Source organism: Tenrec ecaudatus, chromosome 10, assembly GCF_050624435.1.
Source record: "Tenrec ecaudatus isolate mTenEca1 chromosome 10, mTenEca1.hap1, whole genome shotgun sequence".
Classification (NCBI taxonomy): domain Eukaryota; kingdom Metazoa; phylum Chordata; class Mammalia; order Afrosoricida; family Tenrecidae; genus Tenrec; species Tenrec ecaudatus.
The window spans coordinates 77,447,622-77,475,060 of NC_134539.1; the positions used below are offsets into that span (position 1 = coordinate 77,447,622).

Here is a 27,439-nt window from a genome sequence, read left to right on the forward strand (position 1 = left end):
TCTTGAGGTGTTTTCGAAATTCAGGTGGGGTAGACTCAAGGTTGCATTTTGGCTCTTGCCGACTTGTTTGAATTTTCTTCAGCTTCAACCTGAACCGACAGCAGAGCAATTGGTGATTTGGTCCACGGTCGACCTCGGGCCTGTGTTTAACTGTAGAGACTGAGCTGCTCCATCATGTCTTCCCACAGAGTAGTCAATTTGGCTTCTGTGTAGTCCATTTGGAGAAGTCCACCTGTGTAGTCACCGTCTGCGTTGTTGAAGAAAGGTACTTAATCCATCTGCAAGATCCCTTCATCTTGCCACTTCCCAGTGGTTAGATACACGTCAGAACGGATGGATGATTCAGGGTCTGCTCTTAGAATTCGGCCTCCTATTCTAACACTCTGTTGAGTTCCCCTGCTGAGTTTAGGGTGCTCGGCCTTGACCCTGTCATGTCCTGAGCTCAACCCGAGCCCCATTTCTCCTAAGGCGTAAATGAATGACTAAGTTCTCCAACACACTTTCCAGCATTCACAGAGTATGATAAAAGTCCATTATTCATGTACACAAGGTCTCAATACCTCAAAGGCTAGAGGTGGAGCACCACTCGGAGGGCTAGGGCCCTGTAGAGAAGGGCTCAGCAGGCATAGGGAGGCCGGCTCCTGACCAATAGGTATCCAAAGCACATGCTCAGCTCTGTTCCAGGCACCAAAGACCCAAACACACTCTCAAACCAAACCCGCTGCCATCAAGCTGGTTCCAATTCATAGTGACCCTACAGGACAGAGTGTCTGGGGCTGAAAATCTTTTTTCTGCCGTTCAAATTGGTGGGTCTCAACTGTTAGCCTTACAGGTAGCGGCCCATATGTGCCCAGGGCACCAACTCTCTCTCTCTGAAAAACTCCCTGCCATGGAGTTGATGTTGACTCATAGCGACCCTGTAGGACAGGGTAGACCTGTCCCAGTGGGCTTCCGAGACTGTACTGTTTACACAAGTAGACAACCCTGTCTTTCTTTCAAGGAGCGGCTGGGGGGTTTCACATGGCTGATCTTGAAGTTAGCAGCCCACTGTGTAACCCAGGGGTCCTCAAACTTTTTAAACAGGGGGCCAGTTCACTGTCCCTTAGACCCATTGGAGGGCTGGACTATAGTTTCAAAAAAAAAAACTATGAAGAAATTCCTATGCACACTGCACATATCTTATTTTGCTGTAAGAAAAACCAAAAATGGGGCAACGGGCCATAGTTTGCGGACACCTGGCCGTAACCACTACCCCACAGGGCTCCTTTGGCACCAAAGGAGTGATGAAAGACAAGGAAGGAAGGAAGTGCACTTTTGGCCTTTGGCGTGCTCCTGATGCGTTTGAGGGTGTATTACACCGGCCTACTTACATTTTAAAGAAAGATGGTTATCAACCACATTCCACAGAAAAAGTTCTCGAGAAAGTACTAAACAGATCTAGTAGACTGTGAGTTATCAAAAGAATGGAAGAGATTGACGTTTTGGTCTGTGTCTGCCGGGTTTTAGATTGCTCAGATAACGTCAGTGCTAAGCGTCTTCACGCACGCTGCATGAAGATTCTGCTTGGAAGTCGAGAAAACAGGCAACCATGCTCCGGGCTCTTGGTACGTTTCAACAGAACTACTTTCTGGACCACGTGTGATGACTTCAACGCTGTGACCCTTGCTGGTGGCATAGGGTCTGCTGGCTTCTTTAGGGATTTTCTGTTTGTTTTGTAAAGAGGAGGTTGGCTCGGGAGGTGGTGAGCTGGTGGTTCTGGGAATCCAGCCATGTGCTGGACAGTGGCTCCCTGGCGACATTGAGGGGCAGGCAGTAGAGGTCACCATTTTGTATTTGGCCTCAAGAGGAAGAAGATGGGGAGAAAGATGAGTTTTTTTCTATTCCTGTAAGCAGTTACAGCAGCGGTTCCCAACCCGTGGGTTGTGACCCCTTTCGGGGTCAAACGACCCTTTCCCAGGGGTCGGCTGATGCCTAACAGTAGCAAAATGACAGTGATGCAGTAGCAATGAAAATAATGTTATAGTTGGGGGTCAGCATACATGAGGAACGCTATGAAAGAGTTGCGGCCTGAGGACGGTGGAGAAGCACTGAGCTACAGTCTTGGAAACTCACAGGGGTTTCTACTTTGTCCTATGGGGTCGCTGTGGGTCCGCATCGACGTGATGACCGTGGGTTTGGTCTGGGTCTGGACTACTTGAGGAGCCCTGAGAGGTTGGGCTCTTAACCATGAGGTTCGAAACCACCATCCCCGCCCAGGAAGAAAGATGGAGTTTTCTACTCTTAAAGAGTTAGGGTCTCAGAAACTCACAGGGCCAGTTCTGCCGTCTACACAATCTGTCCCTGTTGTCTGTCCCACTCTCCGTGCAACGCACCCCCTTCGGATCAGGATCACAGACGGTTCCCCTGGAGACGAGCTCGGGGGCACTTCAGGTCAAGCCAGCTCAGAGGCCACCAAGGTTAGGTGGCCATCTTAACTCTAGAACCCGCCCATCTTGTTGCATATGCGGCTTCCTGTCACCTGTATGCCTCTCGACCCTCCCCTTCCGGGGTGACATGGCTGGCATGCCGGAGCTAGCGTAAGCTCTGGGAGAGAATACACTGGCCCCTCACTCTGGTTCCAGTTGCCAGAGAGAGGGGTGCCCTTTCCTACCTTGTCTGTGGTCCCTTTAACGTACCCCTCAATTACACAACCGCCCTTGGCCCAGATTTTTGCTTTCTCAATTTAAAATGCCTTTGTGGGAAATTTTAAAAATTAAAGCAGGCACATGCAATAAATCCCCCTCCCAAACCCAGCTGGCAGAGGAAGGAGGGCTCCCAGTCCATGCGCACCCCTAGCCCCCGACCCCTACCGCACTGCTCCCAGGCTGGGCAGGGAGTCTGGCTACGTCTTCCTGTGGGGCTGTTTCAGCTGCCCAGTAAGCTGCCCACCCAGCCCTGCTGTTGGAGCTACACTCAGGATGGCAACGTCTGCATATGTTTCTTTGGTGGGGGGTGGGGTGGGGGGAGAGGAGCCAGGGAGCCCCCTCCCTTGCAGGTCTCAGAGCAGCACGTGGGGACGATTAAGCTGGGGTGTTTTTTCTAGAGCGCTCGGGAAGGTGGCATTGACAATGTTGCGGTCAGAAGGCAGGGAGGCCAGAGCCTCCATGGGATTGCCACCCCCCCAGCTTCTTCTGAGTCTGGCATTCTGCGCAACTGTTTTCTAGGCCCCCTCCAGCCCCAGCCCTCGCCCCCCCCCCCAACCCCGCGGAGTCCCAGGACAACCCTGACTCCACAGCAGCCAGCCCAACCTGGCGTGTCTTCAGGGTCACCTTTGCATCTGAGCACTGGAGGAGCTGGCTCACTCTTTGGCTCCAAGTTGCAAGGAGGCTGCTCGTCCCAGCTGCCCATGTGGGCACTGCTCTGTGCCCTGATGGCTGGTCCTTGGAGGGTGGGAATTCCCTGGGTGTGGGTACAGGCCATTCCACACAGGAAGCGCCATATTTAAGCCAGTGTGGGCCCCTGTGCTCCTTGGGCCATCATTTTCCAGAGACTTCCATGCGGTGGGGGGGAGTCCTGCCTCCAGTGGCACTTCGTCCTAGGTACACATTCCTGAAAGCAAAATGTAGCCCTGCAGCTCCCCTTGCCCAAGCCCATTGCCCAGCGAGTCAGCAACTCCTACTGACCTTGGACATCCCCCAGTCCACCCATTCAGCTCCATCTGGTTCCTCCGACCTAGACACCTGCCCTGGCCTCCACACGAGTCTCTCTGCTTCCTCTCTTAGCCTCCTGGTCCCTCCTCCACCAAGCCAATCCCTTTCCTGGCTCTCCCAGCGGCCCCAGGATGATAGCCAAACTTCAGACCAGGCCACCCGCCCTACTTGAGCCGTGCCCCGCTGCTCCCCAACTACGTCCTGCACCAGGAGACCGCGCCCAGGAACTGTTCTCAGCACCCCAACAAGACATACTCAGCCATGGCTCCGGGCCTTCACCTGTGCCGTTCCCCTGGCTGGACACACTGTCCTTCCTCCTTCCGCCTTGTCTGCCTAGCTCACCACTGCTCCAGGCACACCTGCGCCACCAAACTTACCCACATGCTTGAAGCTGGATCTGGGGCTCCCCTGCACGCTCCTCTCTCCCCTAGGCCACCTCTTGGGGCCTTAATCAGGTGGCATCCTAAAGTGTTTTGCCTTTCTGGTCAACCAGGGACCCCAGCTTGTTCTCGGCTCTCTCTCCAAAAGTCCCGGCCCAGAGCATGTGATTCATAATACTCAGCCAACAAATCCGTGAACACCGATAGCAGAAGCCAAGCACAACCCCGACTGCCCACCCAGCCCAGACCGAGGGCTCTCCCTTGCCCAGGCCCGGCTCTCATCACCAGGTTGGCCTCAGGGAGCTCAGGACGTTCAGCGAATGCCCTGCCCTCTGCCGGCAGAGTCCTTGCTGCCAGGAGGAAACCCGAGCTTCCAGGGAGTTCCAGAGATCACACACAACCCGGACGCCTGTACGCGTCTGACAAGGTCAATGCGAGCCCACGGAAGTGGCTTTAGTGGTCGAGTCCAGGAGTGCTCAGGAAGACTCTTTAGGGGTCTACTGGGGAGGCTGGGGGGGTTGTTCTTGCCACTCAGGGGCATCATTACTGAACCTTCCACTGTGGGTTCGACTGTGTCCCCAAAAGGCGTCCTGACAAAAGGCATCCTGACGTCCTGGCCCTTGGTACTTGTGCATGTGACTTTGCTTGGAAGTAGGTCCCTTGAAGAGCTTTTCAGTTAACCTGAAGTCACCCTGGAGTCCAGTGTGGGAAGGAGACTCAGCGACACACAGGGAGGACGGAGGCTGAAATCAGAGGTACGCAGCCACAAGCCAAGGGATGTCTAGGCCTGCCAGAGGCTAGGAAAAGACTCTTCCCGTGACGTGTGTGTGTGTGTGTGTGTGTGTGTGTGTGTGTGTAATATCCGGTCCGAGGGCCACCCAATGCCCGAGACATCGTCTATAGCAGCTCCATCACAGACCTCGCCAGAGAGGAGCAGTTCCAGCCATATTATGTTAGGGGCGAACTCATGAAATGTTTGTCCGATAGGGCCCTCGAGTGATGCTAGAAATATCCAAATAGCTCTCGGCAGAAAACAGGTTCCCAAGCCCTGCCCCAGAGCCTTTGGAGAGAGGGTGGCCCTGCCCACACCCTGGTTGCAGAAAGGGTCAATCTTTCTGTTGTTCTAAGGTTCCGTGCGTGCGTGTGTGCGTGTGTTGCATCAGACACAGGAAACATATTCACTTCCAGAAGCCTGAAGGTGACCCCTCTGGAGTGTAAGATTTTCACATGGCTCTGATCCGTTTGCGGACACCTGCAGCTTGGGGACGGAAGCGCCAGCATTTCTCAGGTGTTTGATGCACCATGGGCAGGTCAGGATATAAGAGAATAGGCCCAGCCCTTGATCCCATCAAAACATGACTGTCATGGCAACTGCTCCACGTCCCCTCACCCTATTCTGTACCTAACTTGCCCGGTGGGTGTGCCCGTCAGAAGGGGTGGCCTGGGGCCAAGGTGGAGAGGGCTGGCTTCTCCCTTCTCCTTTCCCTTCAGCTTTCTTGGTCCTCTGTGTCCATGGGTGGTGGCAATACCCTCTTGCAGCTCAAGTGTCCTCCGTCATTCCCAGTGACGGGGTGCACGGGGGGCCTTGGGACGACATTCTGTTGGCCTCCACTGTCAGGGAGTACTCCTCTTTCCTGTGAGCCCAGCTGGGCCCTCCACTTTGAAGCCCATTTTCTGGGCCTTCAGCTCAGGCCCCTCCATGGTCGAATGCCTAGTGGGGCCCCACACCTCCTGTGAGCCAGAGCAAGGGGTGTTCTTCCAGCATCTGCACCCCACGTGGTGTCAGATCTCCGGCTACCTACGCTGCTCCTTGTGGGGTAGAGAAGATGCCCCCTGCCCAGTGAGGAAGGGGTCCTTCCCCATGTCACCTAGCAAGGCAGACGCAGGGTTGGGCGGAATCTTCCTCTAGGGACCAGGGCAAGGGGCCCTCCTCCTGGAGGCTCACTCCCCGCCCCCTGGGGGTCTTCAGAGTGGAAACCAACCGAGTCAGGCCCGTGAGGCCAGAGAGGAGCTCTTGGGAGCTCCGGGCTCCGTCCCAAGCAGCCAGAACGGATTTGCAAACCTGCCTCACCCCTCATGGCTCTGCCCTCCCACAAGTTTTCAGGATTAAAAAAATCGTTTTATTTCTTAAAGACAAAAAGGCCTTTTGGTTTTCATACACAAAGTGAGTGAGGTCCTTGGCAAGCGCCTGGTCCACTTCCGACCCAACCCGTCCAACGCTCATGGGCTGAAGTCGCAGGCGGCCGTGGCTGGGTGCTCAGCTGGGCTCCAGACGCATCAGCAGCCTCTGGGGTCAGAAGTCCAGGCTGGAGAGAGGGTCCATGATAGCCCAACTAGCTTGTCCCCGGACAGGGGACAGGAGAAGATGTCACTCGTGTGTGTGTGTGTGTGTGTGTGTGTCTGTGTTCTCTCCTCTGTGGTTGGACAAAAGAGGCGCCGGCGTCCTGGCAGGCCACCATCAGTTCACAGTGGGCACCTGGCTGTGGTGCAGGCTGAACTCCTTGGCCTTGAGGCGGAGGCTGGCGATGCTGTTGGCCATGTTGACCCCTGGGGCTGCAGGGCCTGAGCCTCCAGGGCTGTAGGGCGGCATCGTGCTAGAAATGACAGGGGTACCAGAACACGGTGGTGAGATGGTTGCTGACCAGAGCTGACCCTTCCCCCTGCTCTTCCCCTCCCCCCCACTACCTCAGCTGGCTCTCCTGGGAAACCTTTCCCTGGGGCCTGGGTGGCTGTGGGGTTTGGGCAGGAATCAGAGGCACCAGGGCCGGTGCTGGGACAACACAGTCTCCCCAGTTTACTGGTGCCGTCCCTCTCTGGGCCATGAGTTACTCCATACCTGCTCCTGGCCTGGGCTGCCCCTGGGGGTGTGTGTGTGTGACCTTAGCACACACCTGTTTGTGGTTGTTCCCTGCCCCCAGATAAGGACAGGGCAGGGAGGGACATCCAGAGAACTGTCGGCCTAAGGAGGGCCTCACCTAGGGCTCAGACTAAGCAGCCCTGATGGTACAGTGGTTGCATGTTAGGCTGCTAACCTCAGGGCCAGCAGTTCAAGACCACCAGTCGCTCCTCAGAAGAAATACGAGGCTTTCTACTCCCACAAAGAGTTGCCCTCTTAGAAACCCACAGGGGCGGTTCCACCCTGTCCTGCAGGGTCCCCACGAGTCGGCATCAATTGGATGGCAGTTGGAGTGAGAAGGGTGACTGGTGTGCCCCCTAGAGATGTGGAGGATGACCCAGCAACCAAGCCCGTGAGCCCTTCCTCCCTCTCCCCACCCTCCCCCGCCGGAGCCCTCTGCCAGCTTCGACCTGGTCTGAAACTGCCCAGAACTTGGCTGTGGGCCAGGCTCTTCCCTCAACATTTCCAGTCAGTTTCTGGCCTGGAAGGGCTACACTGGAGGATAGGGCCCCTGTGTCAGACTGGGACTCTTCTGGAAGGTTCTGGGCTTCCTCGGGGTGACATCTGAACTTTATTTTCTCTCCACAGGAGGAGACAGGCCCCGCCTTCTCTCCCCTGCCCACGTGTATGCACACGCACGCACGCACACACAGGTGAATGTGCACACACCAAACAATCACACGAACTCATGCATTGGCACCTACACCACCCAGGAGGCCCCAGGGCACGGCTCACCCCAGGTCCTCAAACAAGCCTGGACCCCAAATGCCTTCAGTGGCCCTCTGGCTACTACTCTTACCTGTAGGGGGGTGAGGCCGTCCAGGAGAGGTAGTCTGGGCTCAGCGCGGTGGGCCGGGGCGCCACAGGCTGCTCGGTGGAGGCCTCCTGGCTGTAGGACTTGAGGAGCGAGGCGGAGCGGTTAGCCAGCATGGCCCGCTCATTCCGGCGGAATTTGGCACGCCGGTTCTGGAACCAGACCTGGGACGGGTGGCAGGGATGAGCAGGGCGCAGGGGCAGAGGAGGGGCACACACACACACACACACACACACACACACACACACACACACCCCACACCTCCGGGGGGACCTCGGGCCTCCAGCGTTCCTTTGGCCCGGGGCGTGAGCCTGCCCGGCCAGCATCCCAGGGTGGGCAGCCCCTCGGTAGCATGGGGAGGATAAAAGGTTGCTGGGTGAGTGTGGGCAGAGGGGCAGCAGACACTGCCCTGGTGATGCTGTCCAGAGAAATAGCTGCTGGGTATGAAGCTCGAAGCTGGCACGGAGCAAGCATCCAACACTTGAAAACTATTCTTATCAAAAGCCTCCGTGTCCGGCACTGCCCTACGCAATTTACAAACGCACCAGCTCCTCTGAATCTCACCAGATTGACCCCCGTGCTCTGTACGAGGTTAATTAACTTGCTCAAGGTCACACAGCCAGTTGGATGCTCCCATTCTTGGACACTCCGTCGCAGTAATTCTGAAACTCCCACGGGGGCCCCGGATGCGCAGCGCCCAGGCCGAGCTCACCTGGACGCGGGCCTCGCTCAGGTTGACCCGCCGGGCGAGCTCCTCGCGCACGAAGGCGTCGGGATAGTGCGTGCGCTCGAACACGCGCTCCAAGGCCTGCAGCTGGCTGCTGTTGAATGTAGTCCGATTTCGGCGCTGCTTCTTCTTCCGTTTGGCCGCGCTGCCGCCACCGCCGCGCCCCGGACTGGGGCACTCACCTGTGGAGGGGCCGGAGGGTTGGCTTGGAAGGGGGCAGCGCGGCGCCCGCAGCGCCCCCCATTGGGCCACCAGCAATTGACTGGCCCAGGGGCGTGGCCAAGTGCCTTCCATTCCCTCTCTTATTCATCTGATTGTGCATTCATGCACTTATTCTTCCACACATTTTGTCCACGGGGACTCCAGGGTGGAGGCATGCAGCCCAGCTTCTGCCCCAAGAAGTCCACAGCCTGGCCAAAGCAAGGGAGTGGCCAGGCAAGAGTCCAGGAGGCAGACACCTGCTGTCTCCTGGAGGAAGTGCCCAGGGAGGGTCCAGGAGCGTCCACAGCACCTGGCCTCAAGTTCTGGCATGACAAACTCTTCATCGACATTGTCGTTGGAGCTTAACCATATGCGTGCACAGGAAGGAGCTGTAAGGCATGGTTCTCGGGGACCACTGCGCACAGACTCTGTAACAGCCACAGATCGTGGGGTGCCAGCAGGACCCAGCCTGAGGACAGGTGCTGCTGCCGTCCCCTCTCAGTTTACAGGGGGCATAGGAGAACTCAGAGAGGCCGATGTCCAAGTTCAAGCACCTGGTGCCTAATTGGTAGAGGTGGGATTTGAAACCACCAGTCTGGCCCCAGGGTCCTGGTTCAGTTCACCAAAGACCAAGCCCAACCCAGAGTAGCTTCCAGAAGTCCCTACCTAGCAAAAGGGCCTCTTCTGAGCATCTTGAATGCTTACTATGTGCTGGGTCCTGTGCCTGATGCCAGGTAGGGGTGAATCCCCTGGCGTTCTCACCCAGCAGGCACACAGGACCCAGAGCAAGAGAGCCTAGTGCCTTGGCTATATGGGCTGCATCAGGACACAGACCAGGGCGCATCCGGGGCTTAGCTCGGGCAAGCAATGGGAAAATGGTCAGCCGAGTTCTGGAGCATGTGCAAGAGTTCTCCAATCATATCCGAAGCAGGGAGGGAGGGAAGGCATCCAGATAAGGGCAGAATGTAAGCAAAGTCCAAGCCAGTGCACTGGGGACTACCCGGAGATGAGACCCAAAGTGGAGTTGACTAAGGGTCTGTGCTGCCATCTATGGGACGAATATGGCAGCTCAGGTAGCAGTAACCCAGTGTGATGCTGGAGAAGACACGCACACAGTGACCTGCTGGTAACCATCATCTCCTGGGCCCTGTCTTGTCCCTTGGGGATTGAAGTAAGGGGTGCTCAGCTGCCGTTTCCCACTTTTAAGTCTTCTACAGAACCATGGACCCTTCACCCCACAAGACCCAGCTTACTGCCTGTTCCCCCAGGGAGCCCGCCATGACCACCTGATACCAGACAGCACTGAGGACCAACACCCTGCGACCCAGCATGTGTTTCTCTCTTCTTTGATGGTCTTCTTTTTGAAAGCCAGCACAGTACTGCCACTGCTTGTCGTGCTAACAGATTCGAATGACACAGAAGGAGTGTACGGGCCTCCCCAGCACTAGTCCCAAGGCGACAGATTCTTCCACATATGCTGTCCATGGGAGGGAGGGGCACAAGGTTAGTAAAGTACCAGACTGCAAACAAACATTAAAAACCTACCTGTATACTATACTCACTGGTGTGTCAAACTGCTGAGTTGTATTTAGTGTTATTTTGGACATTGTGGTAGTTACATGTCTGTTGTCAATTTGAGACTTAAGAGTGAAGGGGTGGAGTTTAGCCTGTCAATCAGGTCGCATCTTGATGACCTCATTTGTAGGCATAAGGGAGATAAATAGCTTGCTGGAGGCGAGACAAGCACACTTTCTGCAAGACAACACTGACAACAAACCTGATAGAGCTATGCTGATACAGCCAGAGCTCTGGAGCTAGAGGAGTCACATGGAGACCCCTGCCAGCGCTGAGATGCTTACACTACCACTGGATCCATAAGACTCTCCACCCACTGGCCTGTGCTCTTCCTGGATTCAGCATCATTGCATGTGTATTGTGAGTCTGAAGAGGACTTTATAGACTGGCACTGGACATATGGGCTAATGTCAGACTTATGGAATTGGACTGGACTGGGATGGGCTGCTTTGTTAATGTACAATTGTTCTTTGATATAAAACTCTCTCTTGCTGGGGGTCAACCAACCCAGGGACAAAGGAACAACAAGGGAACAAGAAGTGATGGAGAGAAGGGTGTAGGATGCCTAGTGGGGCTTAATCAAGGGCAATGTAACAGCGAGATATTACTAAAGCTTGAATGAGGCTGAACATGATAGTGGGATAAGAGGAAAGTAAAAGGAAATAGAGGAATGAACTAGGAGGCTGTGGTAGTTATATAATTTAATTGTCAGTTTAAGGATTAAGTGTGTAGGAGTGGCGTCTAGCCTGTCAATCAGGTCACAGCCAATGAGGCTTCTGTGTGGGCATAGCCTTCCCCTAAGGATTCTGAGAATTCCAATATTTCCTCCTTGGAGGTGGGAGACTCTCTGCTCACACCCTGGGAGACATAGCAGCTGACAAGACACATGGACACACCCTGATGCAGCTCTGGGTGCTGGAGAAGCCATGCAGAGACCCCTGCCAGCGCTGAGATGTTTCCAATGCTACTGGATGTAAAGACTTTCTACCCACTGGTCTGTGATCTTCTACATTCGGTGTCATTGCATGTGTTTCATGAATCTGAAGAGGACTTTACAGATTGGTATCAGATATATGGGCTAATGTCAGACTTATTGATCTGGACTGGGCTGGGATGTTTTCTCAATGTTCAATTGCTCTTGTATATAAATCTTTCTTATACACATATATGTGTCCATGGATTTGTTTCTCTAGTCTACCCAGACTAACACAGAGGCAAAGGGGTCTAAGTACAGGCATGTACATATGTAAATATATTTATATATAACGATAGGGAAATAGATCTATGTACTTATATTTATATGTTAAATACTAAGGTAGCAGATGGACATTGGGCCTTGACTCAACTACTCCTTCAACACAAGAATACTTTGTTCTAATAATCCGCATTCTGTGATGCTCACCTTCTCAACTTCATCGCTGAAAACAAAAATGGGTGGATAAGTAAATGTGGTGAAGAAAGCTGATGGTGCCCGGCTATCAAAAGACAGAGCGTCTGGGATCTTAAAGGCCTGAAGATAAACAAGCAGCCATCTAGATGAGAAGCAACAAAGCCCACATGGAAGAAGCACACCAGCCTGTGTGATCATGAGGTTTCGAAAGGATCAGTATCTAAGGTGACCAGATTTTAACATTGGTAAAGCAGGACACCATTGATAAAACTCATATCCTGGTGAAATAGCCACATGACAGCTGAAAACTGTATACCCTAGCTTGTCGTGCATTCTTTCCAAAAACTGGGACTTTTTTTAAAACGCCGCAGGACGTGGGAAAAATTGTTAAAAATCAGGACTGTCCCGCCAAAAGCGGGACGTCTGGTCACATTATGAGGCATCTAAGACCCAGAACAAAATCATACCAATGTGAAGGGGGGTGGAATATGAGGAGTGGAGACCCAAAGCCCATCTGTAGACAACTGGACATCCCTTTACAGAAGGGTCACGAGGGAGAGATAAGTCAGTCAGGGTGCAGTATAGCACCAATGAAACATACAACTTTCCTCTAGCTCTTTAATGATTCCTTCCCCCGCACTATCATGACCTCAATTCTACTTTACAAATCCAGCTAGACCAGAACATGTACACCGCTACAGATAAGAGCTGGAAACACAGAGTACCCAGGACAGATAAACCCCTCAGGACCAATAATGAGAACAGAGATACCAGGAGGGGAAGGGGAAGGTGGGTGGAGAAAGGGGGAATCAATCACAAACATCAACATATAACCCCTTCCCAGGGGGATGATCAACAGAAAAGTGGGTGAAGGGAGATAGCGGACGATTTAAGATATGAAAATAATTTATAATTTACCGAGGGTTTGTGAAGGTGGGGGGTGGGGGAGGGAGGAAAAAAATGAGGAGCTGATATCAAGGGCTCAAGTAGAAATAAAATGCTTTGAAAATGATGATGGCAACATATGTACAAATGTGCTTGACACAATGGATGAATGTATGGATTGTGATAAGAGCTGTAAGAGCCCCCAATAAAAGTATTTAATAAAAAAACCCCAAATTCTCTCTTATACACCTGAGTGTCTATGAATTTGTTTCTCTAGTCTACCTGGACTGACAGACACCCTTCTTTCTATGTCAGTACAGAACAACTTAGCCCTCTTTTTCGGCTGCCTGGATGTACGCGTGAACAGGACCATCCCATCTGCCCCCAGGATGGATCAGTATTGGGATTGTTAGCCTCTCATGCCTTCCCTCCCCCTTCAGGGCCTCGTTTAAAAACCACAAACCTTGCAGTATCCTTCCAATATCTCTTTTTGAAAATGACGCTAAGATATGCATAATACTTTCTTCCCCTATCTCTTACAAAACATAGCATACCAGCACTACTCTGCACCTACAGCTTCCCCTCCCCCCATCTGATGTCCCACTCCATGGATTCCCTCTGTGACTTGTCTGTCCCCTGGCTTATGCACCCAGAGCCTGACGGATGAGCATTTGGCATTGTGCCAGTCGATCACCAGCAGACATGACTTTCTGATTTTGCCATGGCATCTTTGGGCCAGATTCTGTCAGGGGCCTGGCCCACATTGCATCCCCACCCACAGGGGGTCTGAGGGCCCGTTTGCCCACGGTTTAGCCAAAGGGTCCGTTGCGCACACCGACAAATGTTTCCCCATATGCACGCGCCCTGTGTACACCCTGTGTCCCTCCCACAGTGCCGGCCATTTGTTCAGCCATCACTGAGCCTCCAGAACATTCCAGGCCCAGCAACAGAGGAATATTCAAGCCTTGCTTTTGAAGCAGCTCCTGGGTAGTTGGGTTTACTGATTCTTGAGAATCTAAGTGACTTGCTGAAACAGGCTGAGCGTGCGCGCGCGTGTGTGTGTGTGTGTGTGTGTGTGTGTGTGTGTGTGCTTGGAAGGGGAAGGAATCAGGGAGGGTGTCCTGGAAAAGATGACTTTGAAGCTTGGCTTAACCAGAATTTCTCAGTGGAGGGCCATTTTGTCCCTCGGGAACATGAGGCTGTGTCTGGGAACATTTGTATTGTTGTTAGCTGGTACGGCCAACGGCCAACAGGGCGCAGGACTCGGGGCGGGGGTTCTGGCAAGCATCCAGTGCATGGTGCTAACAGCGCTGGGTGGGGAAACCCTGGCCTGCAGAGCATGTCTAGTATTTTTCCCTTTGAGAAATCCTTGCAGCCCCTGCACACCCCCCCACACACCCCGAGGCACACGGGGAGGCGGGGAGGACGGTGCGGAGGGACGGCAGTGGCCCCGAGAGTTGGTCTTGTAGCGAGACCAGGCTCGCTCTTCACTCCTCACCCCTGCGCTCCAAGAAAAGGCGAAGATGGATGAGAACGTCCGATGCCGGGAATGCCTCCCCACCGAGCCCCAGCGCCCCCGGAGCTGAGCGAAACCTCACACCGAAACCGCGGGGGGCGCTGCTGGAGGCGGGGCGTGGTCAATATCCCGGAAGGGGGCGGGCGCCCCGCAGGACCCCGCCCATCTCCCCGTGCGGCCGGTCCCCTGGGCACGAACCCCAGGCAGGAGGCACTTCAACCACAAACAGACACTTTTGGGGGGCGGGGGGTGCATTTCTGAGCCTGTCCAACTTGGACGCCGACATGAAAACCATTTTGGGCGGCCCGCTCGCTGGCAAGTGGGCGCGGGCGGAAACACTCGTGTCCAGTTAAGCCAACTTCAGGCAAAGGCATTCCCGACCCCCACCCATCAGCCCTCGCCCCCAGCTGACACTGGACTGTCTCCACGGGGGTCCTGACTCGCCCGGCGCCTGGGGTCCCCCTGAAGGCTGCTGGCACAGGAAACGCCCCTCAGATGCTGGCCACTGCGCCCCCACCCACGGAATTCTTGCACCCAGCCATTTTACACAAGAGGAAACCCGTTCAGCCATCTGAGATGAGGGGATTCTCCATCCACCTTGCACCCAGGGACAATGACATTGGGGGTGGGTGGGGGGGGAGCAGCCCCCTTCTCAGAGTCAGCTGACACACTATGGGGAGGGGACACTACCAAAGTCACTTCAGAAACATGACTGAGCTCCTGGCACCTCTCTGCTCTAAAGGGGGAAACCCACTGCTGAGAGCAGTGGAGCTGGGGGCAGTGGCGTGCCCCAGGTCACAGCTGGCCAGTAAAGCCAAGAGCTGAGAGAACCCCAGTCCCCCGTTCCCAGGTCACTGTGACATGAGGGGACAATACAGCTGGTCTTAGGCCATGGATTCTCCTTGGTCTTGGCTCTGGTTTTGCTGCTGCCCTGGGGAGCGGCCCAGAGCCTGTACCCACACATTACTCCCAGCTGTTTGCAAACCTGGAAAAATGACCCCTTCTGAGCCAGACCACTCAATCTTCAGTCCCCCTCCCCGGGTCTCCCGCCATCACCAGTATCTTCTTCCTCCCAGTGGACTTAACTAGCAGACTGAAGCCATTTAGGATCTGGGTCCACCCAGGGCTTGCCTTTCCCCTGACCATCAGTTTCCTCGTCTGTGAAAACACCCGTCAGCCGGCTGTGCGGACGGGCTTCATTCCGTGCCAAGAGCTTAGTCACTGCTCCACAAACATTCCCCCTGGTCAGAACTGAGTCAGCGGAAACACACAGGGGTCCTTAGCGTCATTGCATTGTGGCAACCAGCCTTGTGTCTGAAAACGAGTCTTTCCCACAGGTCTTTGCCGTGGACAGATGGGTCCGGTCCCGGTCAAAGGTCAGGAGACAGCAGTCAGCCCAGGACTGGAGCCTACAATGTTGGACTCAGAGAAAGCAGCAGCTCTTGCGCTGTGCTTCTGAGCATCTTTGCTGAATATTTATCGTTAGTGGGGAAAAAAAATAAGGAGCCCTGGTGGTAGGGTGGAATAAGCACTGGACAAGTAAACTCGAGGTTGGCAGTTCAAATCCACCAGCTGCGGCGTGGGAGACAGGTGAGGCTGTCTGTAAAGATCACCACCTTGGAAAGTCTCTGGAACAGTTCTACTCTGCCCCACAGGGTCTCTCTGAGTCTGAATGGACTTGATGGCATTGGGTCTGCTTTTCATGCAAGTTGCTGAATTGATCCCTGCCCCGGACCGGGGTTGTGGACGGTGGGTGGCCCCCTCCGAGTTTAGGCTTCGAGCATTTAGAAAATCAATCAATTAGTCAATGCTCCCAGAAGCTTCGTGCCCTTGTCATTCAGGTTCCCCCTTTTCACAGCACCCAGGGCGTGCTGGGACTTGTCCGGGCCCAGGAGGGTTATGCCAAAGTGTTCTGGAAAGACTTGTGCTCAACACTGTTCATGGCGGCACTGTTCACCCGCGCCCCAAAGTGGCAACAGTGGGAAGCCCACCCACAGCTGGAGGGGCCAAGCAAGCATGGTGCAGTCATCACACAGGATGGAATGCCACGCAGCCCTGAGAACCGAGGTGTGGGGGGGCATGAGCCACACGGAAGCCGCCGAAGGGCAAATACCATCTGCCCTCCCTCCCTCACAGAAGCCATAGATCATTAGTCCTTACCAGGGCAGGAAGAAGGGTCCTGGTGGTGTAATGGTTACTTGTTGGGCTGCTAACCTCAAGGTCGGTCATTCTAAACCACCAGCTGCTCCGAGGGAAAAAGATGGGGCTTTCTACTCTGTAAAGAGTTACCTCTTGGAAACTCACAGGGGCAATCTTACCCTGTTCTATAGGGTCGTGATGAGTCGGCATCGACTTGGTGACAGTGAGGGAAGGGGGAAGGGTTTGTTGAGAGGCCACGGATTTTTGTTGACCGTGGCCGAGTATTTGGGGAGGATGTTACAGCTTAAAGAAGTCCTTTGGCGTCACCGAATCAGATGTATGAGTTGTTGACAGGTGATATGTTTGGTGGTATATATTTTTGCCCCAACTGGAAAAACAGTTCTTTGCCCCCACCCCACCCCTCGGGAGGTTGAAAGTATGGATTGTTTTGATGCCCCTGTGAGGGGCTCTCCCCCTCCCAACACACACCCATCTGTCTCTCTTTCTCCCCAAACCCAAATCACATTGCTCTCAATGCGTTACAACGAGAGGGGCGGGGGCGAGGGGAGCAGGAGAGGCTGGTGCACAATTTTCTGCTATTAAATGATTTCACACACACACCCACAAAAAGCTCTCAGCCCCATGATCAAGTGTCCCTGGCTCCCCTTCCCAGGCCTTGGGTTTTCCTTATTCCGTGTAATTTAAGGGTCTAAATAGTCTGGAGGGAATTAACGGCAAATTCTTCCTAAGACAAATAAACGCAGCCCCTTCGTTTCAGCCTTTCTCGAGCTGCGGAGAGACACCCTCTGTTTGTTTTTGCTGGAAAGACTGCGTTTGCGCCTGACCTCAGGGCCTCAGCCCGTTCCAACCCAAATAAATAACTTTTATTAATTAGCATTGATTCTGACCAAGGAAGCAGGTCCCCCTCCCCTGCCAACACATTCACAAAAATAAACAGCGGGTCCCTGGGACCTGAATGTGGATGTAACACATTAACACCGGGTCCTCGTCAGAGAAGCAGCGACTGGGCAGACATACCTAGAGCCAGGAGGACCTGGGAGTGGATGCAGGGTGGGGGTGGAGAGGCCAGGGAGAGGCCTGCTTCCCCCTAAAGGTTTCTTGGGAGAGGTTTGTATTCCTCTGAAGGACCTCTTAGAAGTCTTAGATAAGACTCCCAGAAAGGCCATCTTTAGCCTGGACGTCACTTAGTGCTCTGAGTACCCTACATCTCGATCCTTGACACCACGGAGACCCCAACCCCTGGACCTCAGGGTCCAACGTGGAACTGAGCTCCACAGGGTGTGTTCTCACTAGATCACCAGGCCTTCCCCCGCTGCTGGGTAGGTTCAAACAGCCAACCTTCAGTTGACGGCCAAGTGCAAATGGTTGGACCAAGCAAGGACCTTAACGGATGCCACGAGGGCGATGGTTCTCAACCTGTGGGTTGAGACCCCCTTGGGGGTCAAAGGACTCTTTCACATGGGGTCATCCAATTCCTAACAGTAGCAAAATGGCAGTGATGAAGTAGCAACGAACTAATGTTATGGTTGGGGGGGGTCAGCATACATGAGGGACTGTATGAAAGGGTAGAGGCATCCGGAAGGTGGAGAACCACTGCCCTAGAGCAGAGTGAAACCACCCCCGTGGGACAGCAGACGCCTCCTCCTCCTCCCGAGGAGCGGCTGGTGGCTGTGAACTGCTGACTGTGCAGTTAGCAGCCCATCGCCTGACCACGTGGCACCCAAGAACCTCTGGGGCAGGGGGGTGTTCCCGGATTATGAGTTAGGGAATAAATGTTTTTCATTGCCAGGGAGCGCTGAGTAAATTTTGTTTTCTTTCTGAAAAGGGGACTCTCTGGTGTCAGGTAGACCCTGAATGATTATCTTTGGAGACGTAAAGGGGGGAGCCGAGCACAGAGGGGCGGCCACCTGCCAAGCCACGGGAAGATCACGAAGGAGCCAATGAGCGGGCACTGGCTTTCCCCTGCTGGCGTCCTGTGAGAAGGCACATCCCTGCGTGCGTGCGCAAGCTGTTGCTTGTGATGGTTCTGTTTTAGCAATGCTAGAATACTACAACACAGAACACCCCCCGCCTGCCTCAGGCTTGACCCACATCAGCCCGCAGCACAAGCAAGAGACCCCCAAACGGCGTTCCATCTTGAGGACCAGGGACAAGGAACAAGAAGGTCTTGGTTCTTCTCAAAATCTACTGCCATGGAGTTGATGTGGACGTAAAGTGACCCCATGGGACAGGGTGGAACTGCCCCTGGGGGGTTTCCGAGAAGACGGTTACTCTTGAGGAGAGCAGAAAGCCGTGTCTTCCTCCCTCAGAGCAGCACATGGTTTTGAACTGCTGACTTCTCCGTTAGCAGCCCGATTCACAACCACCACACCGCCAAGGCTCCCGCTCATGAGATTATACAGGCAGTTTTCCCAACCACCTCAGGAGGGGGCAGGTGCGAGCAGCTTTGCCTTACGGAGGAGACCCAGAGAGGGAGTAAGAGCTGCCCAAGGTCACACAGCCAAGGCGCCTTGCGCTCCAAAGCCCACGGGCTACACAGCCACTAGTTTCCCACCACCCTCCTGGTAGTCTCTTGCTACCTGAAGGGTTTTACAGGCTTTATCTGTAGGGGGACCACCCACGCCAGTGGAGCCAAGGCTGGTGGTCTCAGGGTTGTCCAGATGTCCACTGACCTCCTTGGGGTCAGGGCTCACATCTGGACATGCTCCCCCTCTCACTGTCAGCCCGGCCCAGGTCATTCCTGGGCATACAATCTCCCCTTTCCCTCTCCTCGGTTCGCTTTCAGATCTCAGCAGAAAGGCCTCCTCCTCCAGGAAGCCTTCCTGGGCTCCCAGATGGAAGCGCCCACAGAAGTCTGCGCTTCCCCGTCCTGTGGCACAGGAGGCGAGGGTGATGTCCTTTGCCCAGCTGTCGCACTAGACATGAGATCTTTGAGGGAAGAGACTGGGACTTGACGTTGAGTGTCTCCCGGTGCCACATGGAGCACAGACTCACTGTCGACATGTGGGTCCCGGGAGTCAGACTCGAGGTGCCCGTGGGCGCCTGGTTTGGGGTGGGATTCCCACCTGATGGCCTCGCATGTACACAGTAGATTCTTCACCCACACTTCTTGAATCCTGGAGAATGGCTGATGGATGGTTTAACAAACGGGCAAAGAGGCAATGGAAGGGCTTCAAAGCCCAGCCCCCCCCCCGCCCCTGCCCCCTCCACCGGGCTGTCTTCAGGGTCGCGGGGCCTGTGCGTTCTCCTTAGGGAGGTATAGTGCCCTGGGCCCCTGCAGTCAGTGAGGGGGGGGGGGGCTCCAGCAGGAAGGGGCTGGGTTTCAGTCTGGGGGCTGCTGTGTGCCCAGGACTGGGCCCACGGGGGGAGGGGGATCCAACAGAAGCCGCCATGACCCTTTTTCTTGATTCCTCGCCTCAAAGTGACCAGGGAGGGATTCTCACATATAAGACCTGGAGTGCTCAAGCACCCACCACAGCTGAAGACAACTGAACTGCATCACAATCGAAACTGGTCCTGAGCACCACCAAGGAGCGCAAGGCCAGGCCCCTGGGCGGGAGGAGCCATCCGCAAAGCATCCAGCGGGTAAGGGAGGAGCTAGAGGAAGGGCCCTCACAATGGACCCGTGCAGACTCCGTTCTGAGGAACTTCACACAGGACCAGCAAGCCCGAGAGCAAGCACTCAGCATCACCAGGCAGCAAGAGAGGCTGACCAAACGGAAGATGCCAGCTCTCCTTGCTTAAGGCTGCCATTATCAATACAGCAGGGATTGGGCGCAGACCTGGGCTCGTGAGACAGAGCCCTTAGAAGCCTCTGGCTGTGTCCGGTGGATGCAGGACCGGGCATCTGCTTTGAGAAGGAGTCCCAGTATTCCTCAAAAGGGGAAATCGAGAGTCACCGTATTGTTAGAATCCCGCACGTTGATTTCCAACTCCTGGGGCCCCTGGGGGACAGAGCAGCCCTCCTCCACAGGGGTTCCTGGTTGCCACCTTGATAGAAGCAGACCACCGCTCCTTTTGTACCAGAATCCACTGGGTGGATTCAAGGGTTGGCAGCCAAGTGCCATGACCTGGGCAGGGCTCCTCAGATTCAGGAATAGGACCCAGTGGTGCCTACCCACGTCTAGATACCCACCCAAGGTATGTGCCCCATGGCAGGTGCCCACACCGAGACTCACGTGATCCCAGCCTCACTGTGCCCATTGGTGGAGAGGTGGAACAAAGTGCCCACCACCAGCTGACTGGAGAAGCACAAGGAGGTAAGCCCACTTAACAGATCATGTCGCTAACAGTATGATCAAACCAGGCATACGACGCAGCCGCAGGGACGGACGGACGGACAGGGCTCAGACACATGCCACCAGATGAATGAATCTCCACTACAGGATCACAAAAGGTCACATACTGGATGATTCTATTGGGATGCGATGTCCAGAATCATGGCTCCACAGGGACAGAAAGTAGGTTAGTGACCGCCTAGGAGGAGGGCGCAGGGTACTGGAGGGCGCGGGGTACTGGAGAGTGCGGGGTATTGGAGGGCACGGGGTATTAGAGGGTTCAAGGTATTGGAGGGTGCAGGGTATTGGAGGGGTGCAGGGTATTGGAGGGTGCGGGGTATTGGAGGGGCGCAGGGTATTGGAGGGTGTGGGGTACTGGAGGGTGTGGGGTATTGGAGGGTGTGGGATACTGGAGGGTGCGGGGTATTGTAGGGTGCGGGGTACTGGAGGGTGCGGGGTATTGTAGGGGCGCAGGGTATTGGAGGGTGTGGGGTATTGGAGGGTGCTGGGTATTGGAGGGTGCAGGACATTGGAAGGGTGCAGGGCATTGGAAGGGTGCAGAGTATTGGAGGGTTCAGGGTATTGGAGGGTGCGGGGTATTGGAGGGGTGCAGGGTATTGGAGTGTTCAGGGTATTGGAGGGGTGCAGGGTATTGGAGAGTGTAGGGTATTGGAAGGTGTGAGGTATTGGAGGGTTCAGGGTATTGGAGGGTTCAAGGTACTGGAGGGTGTGGGTATCTTTTGAGGGCGATGTTCCAAAATTGATTGTGAAGGTTGGCACAGCTCTGGACATATTGAAAATCATCAAACTGTATATTTCAACTGGTCATCTGGGTGAATTGGATAGTAGGTGAATTATATCTTAATCAAGCCACACACACACACACACACACACACGCATGCACAGCTGTTGGAGAGAAACAATGGGATTCGTCAACCCACTAGTGCTTGAGGTGGTGCCAGGAGGGAGGGGACAGGGAGCGGGCACCCAGGTCCAGACAATGGCTGGTGGCCCCACAGCCACTTGGAGGCAGGGTCTATGGGGAAGAGCTCAACGGAGCAGTCCCGACCACGAAGACGTGCGGCGGTGAGGACAGGGCTGTCTCAGGAGCTCGCTCAGGGAAACCGGGGTGGGGAAGCCCAAAGGAGACCCCAACTAGTCGCTGTGGAGTTGACTTTGACTCAGGGTGACCCCATGTCCCGCGTGTGTCCAGGTCGAACTGACTCCAAAGGAGCTTCAAGGCCATCACCTATCTGATTCCAATGCGCATCCTCCCCACGCCACCTTCCTCCTCAGGCACCGGGGCTGGGGGGAGAGGGAGGGGTAGCTCAAACTGCCAACTTTCCAGTTGGAAGCCCAGTGGTCACCGAGGGTGTCATCTGAGGGACAAGAGCAAGTGCACCAAAGCATCGTCTCAGCCTCAGATTCAGGCCCAAGGAGGAGCGGGGACAGAGCTGTCAGATGGAGAACATTTGTGACCGAGCCACAGTCACAGAAGGAGAGGAGGCCACCTCAAAGGACCTGGGAACCCCAGCTGGCCCCTGAAGGGCTCTCCCTCTTGCCCTTCCCAGCCCCGCCTCCCCCCCCCCCCCATCCTTCTGGGGTCGGACCATCCCAGGGCTCAGCCCGGGGTTCAAAGTCAGGGCCTGTTCTGGTGATACTTGTGGAAAATCCAGTCTCCTCAGCTCCTGGGACCTAAAACTAAGCTCTCCAGAGTGGGGCCGCTTGAGTGGGGGCACTGGTGGGCGGGCGGTGGGGAGTCATCCAGGAGGACAATGGGCAACTCAAAGCTCGGTCCAAGCAGAGGACTGACATCTGTCCGGCAGCCTTTCATCTCTGGCCACAAGCCGAGTGGATCGTAAAACCTGCATTTTAATAAGGGCTGGTATCTGGGGGTGGGGCCTGTCCTCCACAGCCATTTCCGGACTGGGGAGACCCTGGCTGCCAAGGACTGTGTGTGGCTTTGGTCTCTCTCTTGCGGGGGGGCTGGGGGGAGTGGTCCTGGGTCCCTCTTGCCAGCACCTGTTGGCAGTGAGGCTGTGCGCGGGACGGCAGCAGAGATACAGTTCCATGTGACTCACCCACCACGTTTGTTTCATTTTTTAGCAATTGAGATCTAACGTATATGCAATGCCAACTGCATGTGTATGTGACAGAAATATATATTTGGGATGCCAGAAAATGAAATAAAGAGAGAGAGAAAGGAGGACCCTCACCCCCACCCCAGAGGTGTGCTGAGATACTTCCTGCCAGCTCACAGTAAAGGCTGGGCTCTCAGGAAACTTGCAAGCCGTGTGTGGTTTTGAAATAAAGATGCCCAAAGAGCTGGGGTCTCAAGCCTCTTCAGTCTCGTCTTCTCCTGGGCTCTCGAGACCAGACTTGAGGGAGCATTTGTCAGAGCCCCTCATGCTGCAGATGGGAACACCTGAGTTCTCAGAGAGGGGACCCCAAGCCGGACTGAGGTTTCGTGTCTGAGAACACACATGCTTCCTTCCTGTTCCCCTCTCAGTTCCTGAGCTCTCTGAAGGCCAGGGAAGGGAGCCTGTGCCTGGTCCAGCCATCAGGCCCAGGGGCCGACGAAGCAGCTGGCAAACGGCTGCCTCTCGCAGGCATCTAGGATGAGAGCAGGCCCAGTGCATCCTTGACCAAGAGCTCTCCCCTTGGGGGCCTCCGTCTCACTGGGGTGGGGGCAGCCCTGGGCCCTTTCACGGGCCAGCTCAGGAAAGGCACATGGAGTGCTTCTCAGTCACGCGGAAACAGCGGCTGCTCTCCCTGCTGCTCACTGCTTCTCCCCCTGCTCCTACCCCGGAGCCCTCGAGGAATCCAAAGCTGAGCACCGGACACCCCTGGATTTGTACATAACCTTGGCAGGGGCCTGGGTCATGGGCTGTCTGCACCCTGTGCTCGGCGGATGGGCTGGTTTGTTTTCTTCTGTCTTTGAGTCAGAAGAAGCTGCTCCCTCCCCACCCAACCACCGTCCTCCCTGGGTCCCTTGGTCACCTCCCATGAACAGCAGCCCAGACAAAGGCGATGCCCCTGCCCCCTTTTGCATGGCTGGGGGGGGCCTCCAAGGACCCTGGGGATGGAGCAGCAGTGCCTTCCCAGGGAGGCGAGGCTGGCCTTTAGAGATGCTGGGCGTTTCTTTACGCCCCAGTGGGAGTTCTGGGCCTGCTGGGAAATGTGAGCTGGAGGCTCCCTTTGGGCTCTGGCTACACTGCTCACCACAGGGGGCCTGCGGCAAATGAGGATGGCGGATTTCTCCCCGCCCCCACCTGCTCCCCATTTATTCTTCTTTTGGGGTTCTCACTTATGAAATGTGCCCTGCCTTCTAAAACGTGGAAGGCATAGGTGCCCAGGTTTTCCCACAGTGTGGGGACAGTGAAGTCCAGAGAGGTGAAGTAACTGACCCGGGACACACAGCCAGGCATTCATCAAGCCAGAGCCTAGTGCAGCCTGTTTGTCCCCAGGGGGCTGGTATCTGAAGAACACTGTGCTCATGAATTTCATTGTGAAAGATCCTGTGTGTGTGGGGGGGGGGGGGGATATGTGTGAGTGTGTGTGGGGTCTCTCTCTTCCACTTAAGACCCTTGAGCTTCTTGACATCCTGCCATTTGCCTGCAGGAGCCTGGGGCAGAGACCATCTCAATTGCTGTCAACCACCCTAAGTGCACCCTCAAGCATCCTGGGGGCCGCTGCTGTGAGTCAGCTGCTGGATACCCCTCTGTGTATCCAGCCAGCTGCTGCCTCTTGCCCCAGGAAGGCTTTACCAAGTCGAGGGGGGGGGGGGCTCAGAGCCTACGCAATGAGCTCCCTCCAATATCTCTAATGTCATCTCAATCACATGACCTCACATGACCGCCAACCCTAATGAAGATGTTCTAGAACAGGGTGCCAGAGATCTCCTTCGCTCTCCGGCCCCCACCCCATGCCCAAATTTGTGCTTTGAGAAGCAGCACCTCCTCACGCCCGCCCCCCAGGACTCTCTTCCACAAGCCTGCCTTGCTAACAGTGGAAGGCATTGGGCTGACATCCACTGAGACGCTGGGAAGCTGGCTCCGTCTCTCTCATTCCCCGGGTGAAAGGGCTGCTGTGGATGGTCAGATTTCCCCAAGGGCTTGCACTAACCATGAACTTCAGAGCTCCCTGGACAGCTTGTTCAGAAGGGGTGCTTCCCACTCCAACGGGTTTGACCCAGTGACTTTGATCCAGCTGGGAAACTTCAGAATGGTCCTCACCGGGGCAGGGAGGGCGCGGGGGTGGTGGTCTAGTGCAGCACACTGGGATCTGAGCTCTAAATCGCCACCATCCAATCTGGGAGCCACTAGCTCCATGCAGCTATGTCCAATTAAGTGGAGATAGCTTACGGAAAACCAGGTGGAGATGCACATTCAAGTTCTCAGTCCTACGACACAAGACACATTTCAGGGGCCCAGTGTGGTTGCTGGCTGCCAGCCTGGGCCGTGCAGACGTGGAGAATGCCCATCATCGTTCTATTAGAAGGGACTGCTCTCTCCGGCCTTCCTTCGCCTCCCCTTGAAAGCGAGAGACCAACAAAGACGGGCCATGAACAGACACTTGAACGAGCACAATCATGCCTACATTGCATCACGCAGGTTTCTGACCCATGACCACATCATCGGTGCTCACACGTCTCCACTGACGCTCTGCGTGAGCACCATTTTATGTTTTTTTAGAAGGGACGCTGCCAAAGAGCCCAATGATTACGATCTGATACTCCCAGGATTTCAGTTGTGCAATCTGTGCTTGGGACGGCTCAAGGGTGCCATTCTCGGGGGCCACAGTTGACAGATACCTCCTACTGCTTACCCAATGGGCAACCTGCGCGGGAAATAGCTGCATTCCGTTTCTGGCTTCGCCACGAGCCAGCTATACGTGTTGTGGACATGCAGCTACAGTGTAAACACACACAGCTACACTCCTCTACTATTTGTCATCATCAATCAAATCCATGCCGACTCAGAGGGACCCGGCAGACAGGGTGGAACATCCCCTGTGCATTTCCAAGACTGTAACTCTTTACGGGAGTAGATAGCCCCATCCTTCTCCTCAGGAGTGGCTGGTGGTTTCGAACTGCTGACCCTGTGGTTAGCAGCCCAATAAGTCACCACTACACCACCGGGCTCCTTGTCCATGGGATGGGGGTCCTTGAAATGCTTTGCTTTGGCACCCAGGAGGCACTCAAGTCACATGATCTATTATGTTGGCGAACATTTGCTCCTGTGTCCTCATTTTACGCAGCAATGCAGGGAACATGTTTCTTGGTTACTGCGGATGACGTGGGGCTGGGCTGGGCGCACAGTGACTGGCAGTCACTTACCCTCGAGCTTACGCCCCTCTCCCTGATTCCCATCATCTTTGTCACAATCCTCGTGAGGCTGCATCTTTCCCACATGGGGATACCCGAATTGCTCAACGTAGTCCTTCCCCTCGTGTTGGGCTGTTAGGCTCGCTCCAAGTTTCCGTTCTTGCAGACATGATGAAAAAAGTCTCACCACTTTGCCTGCCCTCTGGCTGGATCTCAAAACCCCATCTGCTTCGGCAGACCCAACCACAGCATCCCGCTCTGTTCCGGAAACTTCTGGTTCTTCCTTGCCACCAGGGCAGTCAGGACAGGCACCCCATTCCCCCCCCCCCAAAAAAAGCATAGCAGGTGATTCATCTAGCACAATCATGAGGAGCTGGACTCTCAAATTTGAGAGTCACTACATAGGTCCTGAGTCAGTCATCACCTCTCAGTCCCTTAGAAATCACAGTGTCTCTCACGCAGAATTGTTGTGAGCTGTACATGAGTTAAGATCTTAGAACAGTGCCTCAGACACTGTAAGCGCCAAATCATACTAGCCATTCGTACATGTATTTGGAGGCAAAGGTGTGGGTTTGAATCCCAGGCTTGCTGAACAAGGTACGTAACCGCTCTAGACCTCCATATGCAGATCTGTCGCGTGAACTTCGGCCATCAAGAGGACGGATAGCCACTGATGTTTCACTGGTACAAGGCAGCTGTGTGTGCTTCAGACATGAAAGTCAGGTCTTATGCTCCCCGAGATACCTCTCCCTGGGTACACACACACACACACACACACACACACACACCAGTGGTTGTCCTGGGCAAGCCTGAGGAGCCTCCAGGAAGCTGGTCTGGACTAGACAGAAAACCACATCACACCAATAAACCGTTTAAATCAGCGATCTAGACCCCCTTTGGGGGTCGAACAACCCTTGCACAGGAGTCGCCTGATTCATAACAGTAGCAAAATGACAGTGATGAAGTAGCAACAAAAATAATTTTATAGTTGGGGGGGTCACCCTAACATGAGGAACTGTATGAAAGGGTCGTGGCACTAGGAGGGTTGAGAACCACTGGTCTAAACCATTTCCACCTCTTTATTCTCAGCACCAGGCCCAGTGCCTGCCACCGAATAAGTTCTCAGTAAGCACGAAATGAATGAATGGTGATGTGAATGAGTGACCACATGAAGGAGATGATAAGATTTGGGTCCAGATGGAGAGGTGATCCCAATTCTCTGCCCTCCCACATGTCAGGACTTTTTCCCACTCTAGATCAGAAGAAGCAGTTATGGGCCTTCCAATTTTCCTGCTCCACCTCCCCACAGAAACTAGTTATTTTTAAGGGCCAGAGCAGGAGGCAGAGAAACATCTCCCAACAGTGCTGGCCTGCCTCACATGGGTGGTGGTCTACCCATTTGGGAGCCTCAGCCAAGCCAGGGCCGGGTGGAGGGTGTCTGCTGAGCCTCCTGGGAGGGGAGAGCAAGGGCTGGACTGAGGGACAGGCAGATGGCAAGCTGAATCGCCCATCATTTACTCCAGCACCTTCCCTCTGCTCGAAACGTAGGGCAAACCATCCTGGTCCTGGAGTCCGCAAATCCCAAGGGGACCTGGGACCTCCA

General features: G+C 54.9%; 1 protein-coding gene across 1 annotated transcript in view; it reads right to left on the reverse strand.

Annotated features, from left to right (window-relative positions):
* Positions 1-6,166: 6,166 nt before the first annotated feature.
* The window catches only part of PRRX2 (paired related homeobox 2), a 50,260-nt gene continuing 28,987 nt past the window's right edge, over positions 6,167-27,439 (reverse strand). Inside the window, exons 2-4 of the mRNA XM_075560653.1 lie at positions 8,492-8,688; positions 7,765-7,943; positions 6,167-6,663 (exon numbers count right to left, since the gene is read on the reverse strand). Coding sequence (XP_075416768.1) covers positions 6,528-6,663; positions 7,765-7,943; positions 8,492-8,688 — 512 coding nt within the window. The 3' untranslated portion in view covers positions 6,167-6,527. The remainder of the gene's footprint in view (positions 6,664-7,764; positions 7,944-8,491; positions 8,689-27,439) is intronic.